Source organism: Bos taurus, chromosome 5 (genome assembly GCF_002263795.3).
Source record: "Bos taurus isolate L1 Dominette 01449 registration number 42190680 breed Hereford chromosome 5, ARS-UCD2.0, whole genome shotgun sequence".
Classification (NCBI taxonomy): Eukaryota; Metazoa; Chordata; class Mammalia; order Artiodactyla; family Bovidae; genus Bos; species Bos taurus.
Window position 1 is genome coordinate 26,610,065 of NC_037332.1, and position 15,573 is coordinate 26,625,637.

A 15,573-nucleotide genomic window follows, 5' to 3' on the forward strand; every position below is an offset into this window, starting at 1 on the left:
CTCAGAAAGGAAGAAGTGTAGCAGAAAAGTAAGATAGGACCTTCAGAATCCTTATTTCTTAAGGGTTTTCAGATTAACTCCAATGCCATTTATGATCCATACATTCAATTTCAAACATAAGTTGCTCAGAAATTTTAGTTACTTCCGAGGTATATTTTGTCTTTTCGTTCTGGTCCATTACTACCTCTCCCTTCCCAAGCTCCCGCTCACCTGTGTGTGTGCGTTTGTGCCTCTGTAACTCATCTGAACGTGTGAAGCGTTTCCCACAGAATGACCAGGTACACATGAAAGGCCTCTCGCCCGTATGCCAGCGCAAGTGTGCCCGTAGGTGTGAGGTCTTGCCATATACTTTGCCACAGCCTTGCATGTGACAAATGTGCTGTTTCTTCTTGCCAGGATCCCCAGAGCCCCTGGAAGTGAAAACACAATTATTCTTTGTTCATTTTAGAGACAAAAATTAGAGTCATAAAATATCCATAGTAATTACTGGACCCATTCAAAACTAATCCAAGTTTTTATTTAAAAAAAAAAAAACAAGGAATCTGCCTGTCAACTTAGGAGACGTAGGTTCAATACCTGTTCCGGGAAGATCCCACATGCCATGGAGCAACTAAGTCTGTGCCACAACTACTGAGCCTGTGCTCTAGAGCCCAGGAGTCGCAACTATTGAAGTCTGCGGGCCCTACAGCCCGTGCTCTGCAACGAGAAGCCACTGCAATGAGAAGCCGGTGCACCACAACAAAGAGTAGCCCCCAATCACGACAAAAAAAAGCCCACAGAGCAACAAAGACCTAGTGTAGCTATAAATAAATAAACATCAAAATGTGCACTTAGATATGTGAAGCTTACAAAAAGAAAAAAGATTTCTCAAGACACACACGCACACAAATGCCTTCATTTTATTTTTTTTAATTTGTTTATGGCATGCGGCATCTTAGTCCCTGGATCAGGGACCAAACTTGTGCCCTCTGCAGTGAACGTGCAGAGTCTTAACTACAGGACCACCAGGGAATTCCCAAAAGCCTTCACTTTTAGTATCAACAGCTAAATCTTTATAGTCAGTTCCAATGTGTGATGTCATTTTCAAGGTGACCTGTGAAATCTATGAGGCATTTTCCTGTATTTTTCTGGACGTTAAGTCTCAATACACGCATTTTCCATGGGAGCCACTGTGAATATGGTGATGTGGTGATATTTTTGACTGGGAACTTATTAGTGAACAAAGGGTCTCTCCATTAAGCATTTGGTGGAGAACTTTAAAACATAATATTTTACAACTACAAAGCTTTCCTTTCTCCAAAATAAAGGTCAAGAGCCAAAAGGTAAAGATTAAAAGCTGAAAATCAGATAAAGTACTATGAGAGACATCAGTGGAAGAAGATGGGATGGAAAAAAGTTAAAAGAGGGGAAATAAGGACCGTTAACTAATTCAAGGTATGTTTAAAAAAAAAAAATTCCCTATATGGAGCAAATCCTAAGCTCTTCTCAGGAAATCAGTTCTGAAATGTTTTGCCAAACCAATTTGTACCATGTGTGATCCATTAGTGGGCACTATGGAGATTTCCAAAAGAGATTTGCCTTGGGTTTTAACAGCACACATTAGCAGAGGAGCAGGAAAAAAAAAAACAGAAATGAAATCACACTTAGGTGGAAATCATAGAATTTCCTTCAAAAACTTAAATCCACTTGAAGCTTTTTGAGAGGGAAACTCTACTGTACTCAAGAGCTTTTTTTCCCCTTTTAATTAATTTTTTGGGGATGCTATGCAGCATGTAGGATCTTAGTTCCCCGACCAGGGATCGAACCCATGCTCCCTACAATGTAAGTGTGGAACCTTAACCACTGGACCACTTGGGAAGTCCATGTACTCAAGTGTTTTTGATTCAGGTTTTTCCCATAATGTAGGGTAACCTACAAAGAATTCAAATTGTTTTTTTGTTTTGGTACATTTCTTATTTTTGTGCTTATTTTTTTCTTAAGTTCTTTTAAAAAAAATTTTAATTTATTTACTTTGGCTGTGCTGGCTCTTCATTGCTATGTGGAGGTTCTCTAGCTGCAATGAGTTTTTTTTATTGCAGGGCATGGGGCTCAAGGGCACAGGCTCAACAGCTGTGGCACCCGAGCTTAGTTGCTCTGCAGCATGTGGGATCTGCCCAGATCAAGAATTGAACCTGTGTCTCCTGCATTGGCAGGCAGATCCTTTACCACTGAGCCACCAGGGAAACTCTGTGCATATTATTATTATTATTATTTTAGTATTTATTTATTTATTCAGCTGTGTCAGGTCTTAGCTGCAGCATGTAGGATCTTTCATTGTGACCCATGGACTCTCTAGTTGTAGCATGTAAGCACAGTTGCTCGGCAGCACATGGGACCTAAGTTACCTGACCAGGAATCAAGCTGAGTCCCCTGCGCTGCAAGGCAGATTCTTAACCACTGGATCGCCAGGGAAGTCCCCTGTGCTTATTTTTAATGGGGCAAAACTTTAACAGACTTTTTTCAAAGGTAATTAAAAACCTATATGACTTTCTAGTCTCTTTCAAAGTCAGTGATTTGAAGAAAAAGGAAATAACCTGGAACTCTTCAGAGATAATATTGTATAGGCAGTACACTAATGCGAAAATCTATCAGAAGTCTGTTTTGTAGAAGATATTAGATTATTTGATTGAAGAATTTTCTACCCAGAATAAGTAGTTTTATCTATTTTGAGGGGAAAAAAAAAGAAACTCATGATTTTCACACAGTCACTGTAAAATAATCATTACAGTAGGTATGTTTCCATTTCTTTGCCAGGCTGTTTTATATCTTGTTAAAACCATCTCACCAATAGAATTTTTTTAAAGAATAAAAACAAACAAACAAACATCTCAAAACAGACATAAAGTAACAATCATTTGACCATTTGGCTCCATCTGACTTCCTTGTCTCTAACAGAAAGCAGGCATCTCTGAAGGTCCAAGGTCTAAGAGTTGATGAAAAGGACCAGAGTTGGAACCAAGACCATATGTAACCTAATCAAATGCACTGTACTATCTCTGATCCCTGTGTAACCCTGCCAAGTCTTAAAGTTAAAACAAAACAAACAAAAAACCCCACTTATTTTTACCTCCTAATCTACTAATTTTTCATCCTTACACTCTTAAAGAGACCGGCTGAATCAACTTACCTTCCTTCACTGTCTTTACAGTAGGGGCAGGTGCATGCTTCCCGCCGGGTCCTCCGACCAGCTTGGGGTTGGGGATCTGGGCTGTTCTCTCCTTCTTCTCCACCTGTTGGGTCATCATGTATTCCATCACCACCAGCCCCATGGAGGCCAAGCTGAGCTCCATGATCACCTGAAATTAAGAGAGTACAAGGGTCAAGGTGGGAAGGTCATCACAGCCACAGTGACCCTTGACTTTTACAGCACCATTTCTTCAAAACTTTGAAGTCACCTTCACTGATATTGCCTGTACTTGAAATCTCAAAAATCAGCACTACAGAGACAAAGAAACAATAAGTATATGAAAACATGCTCATTCTCAAATTTTAAAACACAATTCTATTTGACTTTTATGATTGTTTTAACCTACCAGGTTAAAAAGTTAAAACTCTAACAAGGCACAGCATCGGCAAAGATACAGGGCTTCCCAGATGGCTCAGTGGCAGGTGGTGAAAATTAGTGCGACCTTTAATATTTTTTTTTTTTTTGGGGGGGGGGGTGCACCTGAGCTGTGCAGCTTGTGGGATCTTGGTTTCCCAACCAGGGACTGAACTTGTGCCCTTGGCAGAGAAAGTGCAGAGTCCTAAGCACTGGACTGCCAGGGAACTCCCTGTATGACCTTTTTGAAGGCCAATTTGGCAATATCATTAAAAATTTAAGTGCACATCTTCAAAGAAATTTCACTTTCAATCACAATGTCCTATGGATATATTCATGAGAACATAAACATAAGTGACAGTAAAGTTTTCTGTAGCCTTGTAACAAAAAACTGGGAAAAAATCAAAAGGTACACCACTGCTGAACTAGTTAAGTAAATTACAATAAACTTATGTGGACTACTATATATGCATTAAAAAGAATGAGATAAAGTTACATACTGTTATAGAAAGAGGTTACAACAAATCTCTTACTCATTCCCAGAGCTAATGTCTTATGGAACCAACAAAATGGAAGTGACTAAAAATAAGACTTTACGGGACTCTAAACTAGAAACTATTCAAAACCAGAAAGGGGAAATTTCCTGAAACGAGCAAAAAATTGTTCTGAATATTCAGCAGGAAACAGTACATGCATATTATAAATTTTGATACACAGAGAAAAACCAAAGAGCTGAGATCAAAGTTAATTCTTTTTTTTTTGGCCATGTGGAGCAGCATGTGGGATCTTAGTTCCCTAGCCAGGGATCAAACCCAAGCCCCCTGCAGCAGAAATACAGAGTCTTAACCACTAGACCACCAGGAAAGTCCTCAAAGTTAATTCTTCGTAGCTAGCTATATACATGCCAGAAGGTTTTGGTTTGGGATTAGATGCTTTTCAGAATGCACACACAAAAAAGAAAACACCATACATACATTCTGTTACTTGATTTCATTTCCTTTTAAAGATAAATTTGTCTTAAATTCACTATAATTTCTCTCCTGGTAAAATTAAAATAGATAAATTCTACAAAGTTCCAGGACAGTGTTTTTCAAGCTTTTCAAACTTGCAACATACAATAAAAATATATATATTTGACAATGTAATCTAGTACATATATATATAATTGAAAGAGTTTCACAAAAGTGTCTATCCTTATGCTAAGCAGTGTATTCTGAAATTTTCTAGACTCTATTTTTTTTTTTCCCTTAAAGCTGGTCATGACCCAGTATATTGATTTTATGAGTTACTAATGGGTCTCATCTGTCATTTTCAAACACTGTTCTAGGCCAATAGACAGAAGCAATGGTTTAAAGGAATAGCTAACATTCTTCTCCAGCTTTCAAATCTACCATCAATAAGCATTCACCTATGAAAGCATTTTGCAAATAAGTTAAAAACTCTATATCCATACTTAAGATTCTAATAAATGGAGAGTGTTGAACTGCCCTGCTTCATCTATTTTATAAAGAAGGAAACTAAATAAATGGGGTAGAAACTAAATAAATAAACATCTAGAAACCCAGGCTCTTGACTTCTGTACCTCATTTCAACTCTGTTCTGCCGATCAGCATAATCTGAGTCACGCGCCTTATGAGCAGCCCTCCCTGTGCTCTGTTTCTCACTCTAGCACTTCCAGCACAGCCTATCATAGCAAAATAAATGTAATTTGAAAATTTTGAGATTTCCATGATACTGGCAGAATGAAAACTGGGAAGTACTGGAGCACAAGTTAAGAACCAGTTTAGAAATATGACAGACCCTAGAAATGAGTCCCTGCACTACGATTAGCTTTTTTGGTAACGATTAAATAACTTCTCTAGTTATCAATTTCCCCATCAGTAAAACTGGGATGAAACATGACAGATCTCATAAAGTTACTGTGAAACACAAATATGGAAGTCGCTGAGCACAGTACAGGAAACACTGAGCTGCCACACAGCAGACATTCAGTACACACGTCAAATACTGCTAGGGAAATACCTTGTGGAAAAATGTAGGGAGAAATCATAGAACAAGACACGCCGATATTTTCATTCTGCTTAAAAATTATGTGCGGCCAAGTGGAAACTCCCCCTAGTGGGGATGGAGAATTTATCCTTTAAAATAAGCCCTAACAGCTCAGCAGATAAGGTAGGATGCTAGTTAGTACTACCAATAGTTACCTACCAAAAATTACTTCAGAAGAGACAATTATAAAACTAGTGATCCGACTATCTATAATAGGTCTTTAGAGACGATAAAATTGTGGTGCATATAAGCAAATCATCTTCTTTGATCTATTTTTCAAGCTAAACTAACTCCATTAAAATTTGAGAAGCAACTTATCAATCCTCAAAGTTCTCCCTTGCCCCAATCAACTCAAAAGAAGCAAACCTGTCTCCATTTTATTGAAACATAAGAATAATATACTTAGATATCAGAACTACTAAAACTAAATCTCTAACCCTCTTTCAATTCTTACAAAATGGACAGTCAAAAATTAATATCCTCCTGGACCCCCACAATGATTTCAAATTTTTTCAAACTAAGAAAACTGAGAATGGGGTTAGACAGAATGAACAATTTTTAATTTCATTTAACAAAAAGAAGGGATAAAATGTCAACAGAGTATCAACATCAGACCAGAATCTGTTCCCTGCCTCTTTTAATAACAGTTTTAGAATAAGAACAGTTTTATCTTAAAATGTGGTACTGGTTAGGCAATGAAATAAATTAAAGATTTTCCTTTCCATGATTAAAATAACTAGTAAACCAAAGGCACAGCTTAATGACAGTCTTGCCCAACTCAGTGGTTGCCTCTAGCATCAGTTTCTGAAATAGCCATGGCAGTTACGCACTTTTTTAGTTTCCTCAAAGTGAAGAAGTGTGCTGAAGTTATGAACTTTCAAGACCACCACATAGCAAGTCAAACACCCTATTCTTCTCTGAGAAAAAAACTTGGGTAATACTAAAATAAGATGAAATAAGAACCTTCTCAATAATTTCCAAAAGGGTGGTTCCCATACACTTCCTTATTATCTGCTTTCTGAAATGACTTTGGGAACATAGTGTTCTTTAATTCATTAAGTATTAATACAGTAAGACTAAACTTTAGAACAATACCTATATTAAGCACACACTGGGTTTTCTCAATGTTTCATTTTACACAACAGATTTAACTCAAAGAAGAATATCTCAGACCACAAAATGTTTGTGTATTTTCAGCTATGTTGAAACAGAATACTGGTAACAATACATGAGGAACAAGGTATCCAGAATAAGGCTCCAAATCAAGAAACAAAAACCTACACAGTGTAGGATTCCCTGGTGGTACAGTGTATAGGGTACATGGGTTCGATTCCTGGTCTGGAAAGACCCCACGTGCTACAGAGCAACTAAGCCAGTGTGCCCCAGCTACCGAGCCCGTGTGCTGCAAGCACAGAAGCCCGAGCGCTGCGATAGAGAGCAGCCCTCGCTCAACGCAACCAGAGAAAGCCTGAGTGCAGCAACAAAGACCGAGTGCAGCCAAAAATAAATAAATGAAAAATTTTTAAAAGAATAAAGAATGGGCACCAGAAATTTAATTTCCTTCTGTTCCAGAATGCAAGCCCTTGCTAATTCATCAGTAAGTTACGCTCTATAAAAATTCATATATATATATATACACACACACATATATATATATCTTGCTTCTAAACTTACTTAATTACACATTAAATACTTCCTGTTACTTAATCATCATATTTTATACCCATATGCTATGCTAAGTCACTTCAGTCGTGTCGGACTCTGTGCGACCCCATAGACGGCAGCCCCTCAGGCTCCGCCGTCCCTGGGATTCTCCAGGCAAGAACACTGGAGTGGGTTGCCATTTCCTTCTCCAATGCATGAAAGTGGAAAGTAAAAGTGAAGTCGCTCAGTCGAGTCTGACTCTTCGAGACCCCATGGACTGCAGCCTACCAGGCTCCTCCGCCCATGGGATTTTCCAGGCAAGAGTACTGGAGTGGGGTGCCATTGCCTTCTCTGATTTTATACCCATAGACATGTATAAATGATAATCTATAGGGTTTCCTATATACAAACCTCCTTAAGACCTTATCCCTACAGTGCCATGTGGACTCTCTAACAGCAATCTGTAAAAATGTTTATCAAATATTTACTGTCTACTGATCCAGGTACTACACTAAGTGCTGAAGATTCAAAGAAATAGTTTTCACTGTGGAAGAGCTTGTAGTTCACTAGAGAAGAGAGAAACAGATAATTTCAAAATAACGATATAAACCTTATACTAAAAGCCATTCAAAGATTTTCCAGAACTGAAAAGGGTAATTTCTCCAGTCTAGAATTTCAGAAAAGGCCTGTTTCCTAAAGGAACCAAGATTTGGGCCAAACTTCAAAAAATGCATAGGAGTTAGCCAAGTGAAGAATGTTGGCAAGGGAAGGGTAGTTCCAGGCAAAGGGAAGACTACCAGCAGCACGAAAGAATGTAGTGGAGTGTGGGATGGTGGTGGAGGAGAGGGAGGATGTAGGTGAAGAGACGAACTTCAAAACAGATATTATTAGATGCAAGACAGATATTTAAATGACTGATTTTTTTTTAAAGGTGATGGCAGAGAGAGTATGGATAAGCACTTTCATACATCAGCCAGGGAAACAGCACGTTTCCTATATGTGTAGGGCACATTGGCAATATAGGGCATGTCTTTAAGATGTGACTAATATTTAACCCAACAAATAAGGACATGTGCCAGACACTATATTAAGCTCTGGATCGAGTTAGATATAATCCTGGCCATTGCAGAGCTTCCCAGCTTCATCATCTCACTTGGGAAGACGCAACATGAAACCAACAAGTATAATATCTGTCCTATAATGTGTATAATAAAGTGATAATAAAACACTCCATTAAGAGAAGTATTAGAGTTGGGAGGGAGAGTGTTGGAAGGGAAAAAATGGAATATACTGGTTATTCCATTTGATAATAACGAGGTAATAAAAGTCTAAAGTAGGGCAGTGGTTCCAGTAAAGAAAAAGGCATGGGTAAAAAAGTATTTAGGATTAACGGGACTTCCCAAATGGTCCAGTGGTTAAGAATCCATCTTCCAATGCGGGGGATGTGGTTTTGATCCCTGGTGGAGGAGCTAAGATCCCATATGCTGGAGAACAACTAAGCCTGCACACCACAACAAAGACCCAGCACAGCCAACGATTTATTTGGGGAAAGGTCAGAGTACATAAAAATGCTCTTCACTGAAAAAAATCCAACTATGGAAAATGTCAGGCTTCCGAGGTGGCATTAGTGGTAAAGAACCTGTGTGCCAATGCAGAAGACCTGATCCCTGGGATGGGAAGATCTCCTGGAGGAGGAAATGCCAACCCACTCCAGTATTCTTGCTTGGAGAATCCTATGGACAGAGGAGTCTGGCGGGCTACAGTCCACAGGGTTGCAAAGAGTCAGACACAACTGAGGCAACTTAGCAAACACATGGAAAGAGTCATCTGAAGAGACATTCATCAAATGATTTACAACAGCAATACAAGAAACGGATTAAAATGTAGATAAACTGTTCAAGTAACCAGATGGATTACTAGGCAGTCAGCAAAATTATGATTAATTGAACTCAGAATAAATGCTTATACTATATTATTCTTTAATGATAGGGCTATATATATTACAACAACCTAGAAAAAATGCTTATGCTACATTATTACTGAACAAACCAAGAAACACATTACAGGCATACTAAGAAAGTTATGCTAGAGAAATGCATACATTAAAATTTATATCCAGTAGAGCAATTTGGGCACACCAAATCAGTGGCTGCAATGGGCAGTGCTATTAGTTTGTTTTTTTCCCTTTCTCTTTCTCATATTTTCTACAGTATAACTCTGTAACTTTTATCATTAAAAACAACTATACAGCAGGAAAAAAATTAGTCTATGCATCTTCTCATTTTTTGGTATATTAACAGTGTTCAGAAAGTATGAAGATAATTCCTTAGTGAAAGTTGCTCAGTCCTATGTGATTCTTTGTGACCCCATGGACTATACATTTGATGGAAATCTCCAGACCAGAATACTTGAGTGGGTAGGCATTCACTTCTCCAGGGGATCTTCCCAACCCACAGATTGAACCCAGGTCTCCTGCATTGCAGGCAGATTCTTTACCAGCTGAGCCACCAGGGAAGCCCCAGAATACTGGAGTGGGTAGCCTATCCCTTCTCCAGGGGATCTTCCCGACCCAGGAATTGAACCAGGGTCTCCTCCATTATAGGCAGAGTCTTTACCAGCTGAGCTACCAGGGAATCCCTTAATTCCTTAAGTACAGGGCAATCTACACAAAGATGGCAAAGGCTTTCACCAGTAGGTGTCACTGTAACGAAGTGATAAGATGTTTTAAAAGCCCACCCTCCAAGGGCAGAGGCTTAAGAAACAAAGATGGGCATGGATGTGCAGTATATGCACAAATTTGAAATGCAACCATTTAAAAAACTATAATTCAGATGTCTCTCCATCAACCATCATGATTCCAAAGCTACAGATTTCCCTATTTTTCATCTCCAAGAAAACCAAGGACTTGAAAATTTGATTATTAGTAAAATACTGAAGTTCTTGTAAATTCCAAGACTTTCATCTACTTCCCATCTCTCTCAACATCATTCCATAGTGAAAACTGTTTTTCAAGACAAAGAAATGAACAAGAATTGCCTTACCTTTCCTCCCAGCTCTCACCATACTGATATCCTGGGAAAGGGGATTCACTTTAACATCCCTTCCAAACTAATTATAATTACCTATTCTTATTCAAATTGTTATGATTAAAAATTCATTTAGGGAATTCCCTGGTGGTCCAGTGGCTAAGACTCTGAGTTCCAATGCAGGGGGCCCAGGTTCCATTACTGGTCAGGGAACTAGATCCATATGCTGTATCTAAGAGTTTGCATATCTCAACCAACAGTCTAAATACCTCAACTGAAGATCCTGAATGCCTCAACGAATATGGAAGACCAAAAATTCCAAGTGCTGCAATGAAGACTTGCTGTAGCCAAGTAAACAAATTTAAAAATAAAATAAAATTCATTCAAATATATATTAATATATACCAGAGGAAAGCTGTGGAGGAGGAACATAAAGGTTAAGAGAACAAAGTTGGGAATTCCCTGGAGATCAGGGGTTTGGACTCTGTACTCTCACTGCTCAGGGCCTGGGTTCACTCCTTGGTCAAAGAACTGCAAGCGGTGCGGCACGGTGAAAAAAAATTAAGACACACTGTAGATGAACTAATGGTCCAGTGGTTAAGACCCCACACTTCCAATGCAGGGGGCACAGGTTTGATCCCTGGTCAGGGAACTAAGATCCCACACACCAAGCAGTAGAGTCAAAAAAACAAAACAAAACAGATGAACACAATTAATTCTAACTAACTGTTCATATTCAACAACTGACATTTTAAATTACTGAGAGCCTCTGATGATTAAAATTAATAAAGGCCATTACATGCACTGTACATGGTACAACTGGGCAAACCTAGGTATGACTCCTGGTTTCATCACTTTCTGCCAAGGAACTTCTCTGAGCCTTCACTGGCAAAAAGGATACTGAGATAACTACGGACATTACCTAGCACTGTTCTTGGCACTTAGGAGGTGCTCAGTAAATCACTATATATTAAGAAAATGAAAGAAAGGTTAAATGTTAATTTTAATGTTGTTTTCCTCCCATCTATACATGTACCCTTACTATCCACAGTATGTCCTTTGACTTCCCTGGTGGCCCAGACAGTAAAGCGTCTACCTACAATGCAGGAGACCCAGGTTCAACCCCTGGGTTGGGAAGATCCCCTGGAGAAGGAAATGGCAACCCACTCCAGTCTTCTTGCCTGGGAAATCCCATGGACGGAGGAGCCTGCAGTCCACGGGGCCGCAAAGAGTCGGACACGACTGAGCGTACGAGGCAAGGGAGTTATAACATCAAATTCAATCATTAGTGTTTAAAATAGCAACAATAAAATACTGTAAAGCCAAGAATAAAATGCATACTAATCTAACATTTTGTTTCTACTCACTGGATTTACCACTGAAAAAGGATAATCATATTGAAGTCTTCAAATTATACGTAATTCATTAATTACGATTAAAACTCGCTTGGGGTTGATTAGTAATGCAAAAATAACTGTTCTGAATGCACAGTGTAGTTTTGAAAAGAAAAAGTGTGGACAAAATTTCATGTTTTCAGAAAATTTCCTAGATAAAATATAGCAAGGAGATGCTGTGTGACGATAAAAGCATGAAAGAAGGCTGAAGCAAAGCAGAGATATACACAGTAAAGAGAAGTATCTCATACTCAAATGTCCTAGAGGCTCTCGGTAACAAGACCAAATTAATTTCTCTAGTGGGTCCCGAAGAAAAATTAATAATAGTAGCTATCTACCAAGATCCCCTCGAGGAGGAAATGGCAAACCCACTCCAGTGTTCTTGCCTGGGAAATCCCATGGACAGAGAAGCCTGGCGGGCTACAGTTCATAGGGTTACAAAAGAGTGGAAGACAACGTAGCAACGAAACCACCACCACCATGTTCTAATAAAATTCCTTTTCAAAAACTTTTTATTTTATACTAGAGTATAGTTGATTAACAATGTTTTGACAGTTTCAGGTGTACAACAAAGTGATACAGTTTATATATACATGTATCTATTCTTTTTCAAATTCTTCGCCCATTTAGGTTGTTACATAATATTGAGCAGAGTTCCCTATGCTATAGAGTAGGTCCTTGGTGGTTATTTATTTCTATTGGCCGAGCCACATGGCACGTGGGAACTTATTAGTTCCCTGACCAGGGACTGAACTCACAGCCTCTACAGTGGAAACGCAGTCTTAACCACTGGACCACCAAGGATGTCCTTGGTTATCTATTTTAAATACAGCAGTGTGGGACTCCCTGGTGGCGTAGTGGTTAAGAACCCGCCTGCCAATGAAGGGGACACGGGTTTGATCCCTGGTACGGGAAGATTCCACATGCTGCAGAGCAACTAAGCCACATGCCACAACTACTGAGCTCACGCTCTAGGGCCCACAAGCCACAACTACTGAAGCCCACATGCGGCAGCTACCGCCTCCCGTGTGCCCAGAGCCTGTGCTCTCCAGCAGGAGAAGACACCACAATGAGAAGCTTGCGCACCACAGCTAGAGAGCAGCACCTGTTCTTAGCAACCAGAGAAAAGCCCACATGCAGGCAATGAAGACCCAGCACAAGCAAAAGTAACAAATAAATTATAAAATAAATACAGCAGTGTGTACATATCAATCTCGAACTACCCAACAATCCCTTCCCCTACCCTTCTCCCCTGTGAATAAGATTATTAAAAATATAAGTAGAATAGTAATAATAAAGTACTATTAACAGTGATGGTCGTTTAGTCACTTAGTCGTGTCCGACTCTGCGAACCCATGGACTGTATGTAGCCCACCAGGCTCCTCTGTCCACGGAATTCTCCAGGCAAGACTGCTGGAGTGGGCTGCCATTTCCTTCTCCAAAAAAGGGGCTGAATATATCAAAAATTCTACCACCCCAACAAATTATTATCTTTTTCCATCTTCCCCTCAACTACTACTTGTCTGCACAAATAAGCTTTACAAATTTGTAATCATAATACAGTAGCATTAAGCATAAAAATCTGAACCAATATTAAGAAGTAACTCTTTAGAGGCCTCCTGGCGGTCCAGTGATTAAGACGCTGCACTTCCAGGGCAGGGGGTGCGGGCTGGATCCCTGATCGGGGAACTAATATTCTACATGCTACATGGCACAGCCACAAAAAAAAAATAACTCCAGATCCATACTATCCTGAGATGCCTGAAGTGAACATGTGAATAGGCACTTACATGCTGGGTACCTTTTAATGATAGGGCTAAGTTTATGCATGAGTAATGCCCACAGTATAATTATGTAATATGATATAGTACAGCTGATATTTTAACACTCCCCCACCATAAACTGAAAGGTAACTTTTAATATAACTAAATTTCCCTTCGTCTTAATTTGTCCAGACTACTAGATAAATACTAAAAGCAGAAAACTCTCATTTATACCTAGTGTTCAAGAAATACATCACAGCGTTAAACTGTCAATGACAGTATGAGAAAAGGAAAAAAGACAGAAAAGCTACTCCATGAAAATATACAGATGCTCATTTATGCATCTATGTACTCCTTTTCCTAAATGGTTTTCTTCAACTTCTGCTTACTATGGCAATGAATAATTTAGATGTATGCATTTTACTTAATATATTTTGAGCTTTCTGTTCTCTGTTCTTTTAATATTGATTATGTAATGAACCAATCAGCAAACATACTCCTGAGGAATATTCTTATTCTAAGAAAATGACTTAAACTGAGAAAACTGTATGGTCTATTATATTCTGTATTAAAAATACAGATATCTTGAAACTACTTGAGTATTTAATATGATAAAAGAGAAATAAGCTGTGGCAAACAACTTGATAAAATAGTATGCAGTAATTTAAAATCACTCCTCTGGAAGTGAAATATATAACAAGGATCCCTACTATTGTGACTATTATTTAACAAGAATGAAATGAGGTGTAAATATTAGCATGGAGTAGGTAATATTATTTGTAGTTGACATGACAATATACCTGGAAAATCACTAAAAATTACTGAAAGCAGTAAGACTGCAACATAGCCATTATAAAATTAACACACATAAACCAATATTATTGGCTGAATAATGCTTCATCAAATGGATAGACTACTTTTGTTTACCCACTGGACACTTAGATTGCTTCCACCTTTCAGCTCTCAGGAACAGTGCTGCTATTTGTGTGGATATGTGTTTTCATTTCTCTTAGAAATATACCTAGGAATAGAATCACTCACTTCATAAAATTTTAATCTAAAAAGTATAAACAATGATGTTCATCACAGCATTACTTGTAACAATGAAATTTTAGGGTGGAAAAAAAGTACATCAGTAGAGTTAAGCATATCCTAGTACTAACATCGGAGAAGGCGATGGCACCCCACTCCAGTACTCTCGCCTGGAAAATCCCATGGACGGAGGAGCCTGGTGGGCTGCAGTCCATGGGGTCGCGAAGAGTCGGACACAACTGAGCGACTTCACTTTTACTTTCCACTTTCCTGCATTGGAGAAGGAAATGGCAACCTACTCCAGTATTCTTGCCTGGAGAATCCCAGGGATGGGGGAGCCTGGTGGGCTGCCTTTTATGGGGTCACACAGAGTCAGACACGACTGAAGTGACTTAGCAGCAGCAGCAGCAGCACTAACATACCATGAAATTTCCATACAATCATTTAAAATGATGATATTTATCATTTATGAAAAATGTATATGATATACTGTTCAGTAAAAATAATATTATGAAGCACTATAAAGAGTATAATACTATTTTAGTATTAATAAAATATATAGACTTCTTTGTAAATTGTACACAAAGGTCAAAAACATGGCTGGAAGGATATTACCAAAATTTCAACAACGATTATCTTTGAATAGTTAAAGTTCAATTAATTTTTACTTTATTTTCAGAATTATTTTTATTGTTTAATGTTTTTACCAATACCACTTCAACAAGTTACTTAAAAATATATTTAGGGAGTTTCCTGGTGGCCTAGTGGTTAAGATTCCAAGCTTTCATGGCCTTGGCCTGGGTTCAGTTTCTGGTTGGGGAACTAAGATCACACAAACTGAGCAGCATGGCCAAAAAAAAAAATTAAATTAAAAATATTTTTTCCTATCATCAAAGGTAATGCTCAAAATCCTTCAAGCTAGGCTTCAACAGTAAGTGAGCTGAGAACTTCCAAATGTACAAGCTGGATTTAGAAGAGGCAGAGGAATCAGAGATCAAATTGCCAACATTTGCTGGATCATAGAGAAAGCAAAGGAATTCCAGAAAAACATCTATTTCTGGTTCATTGACTACATGAATGAAGTC

At 38.6% G+C, this 15,573-nt stretch overlaps 1 protein-coding gene across 2 annotated transcripts in view; it reads right to left on the reverse strand.

Annotated features, from left to right (window-relative positions):
- SP1 (Sp1 transcription factor) overlaps positions 1-15,573 on the reverse strand; it is a 44,458-nt gene that overhangs the window by 11,730 nt on the left and 17,155 nt on the right. For both annotated transcript variants that reach the window (XM_024992087.2, NM_001078027.1), the window contains exons 4-5: positions 3,167-3,335; positions 211-410 (exon numbers count right to left, since the gene is read on the reverse strand). In XM_024992087.2, the coding sequence (XP_024847855.1) occupies positions 211-410; positions 3,167-3,335 (369 nt within the window). The remainder of the gene's footprint in view (positions 1-210; positions 411-3,166; positions 3,336-15,573) is intronic.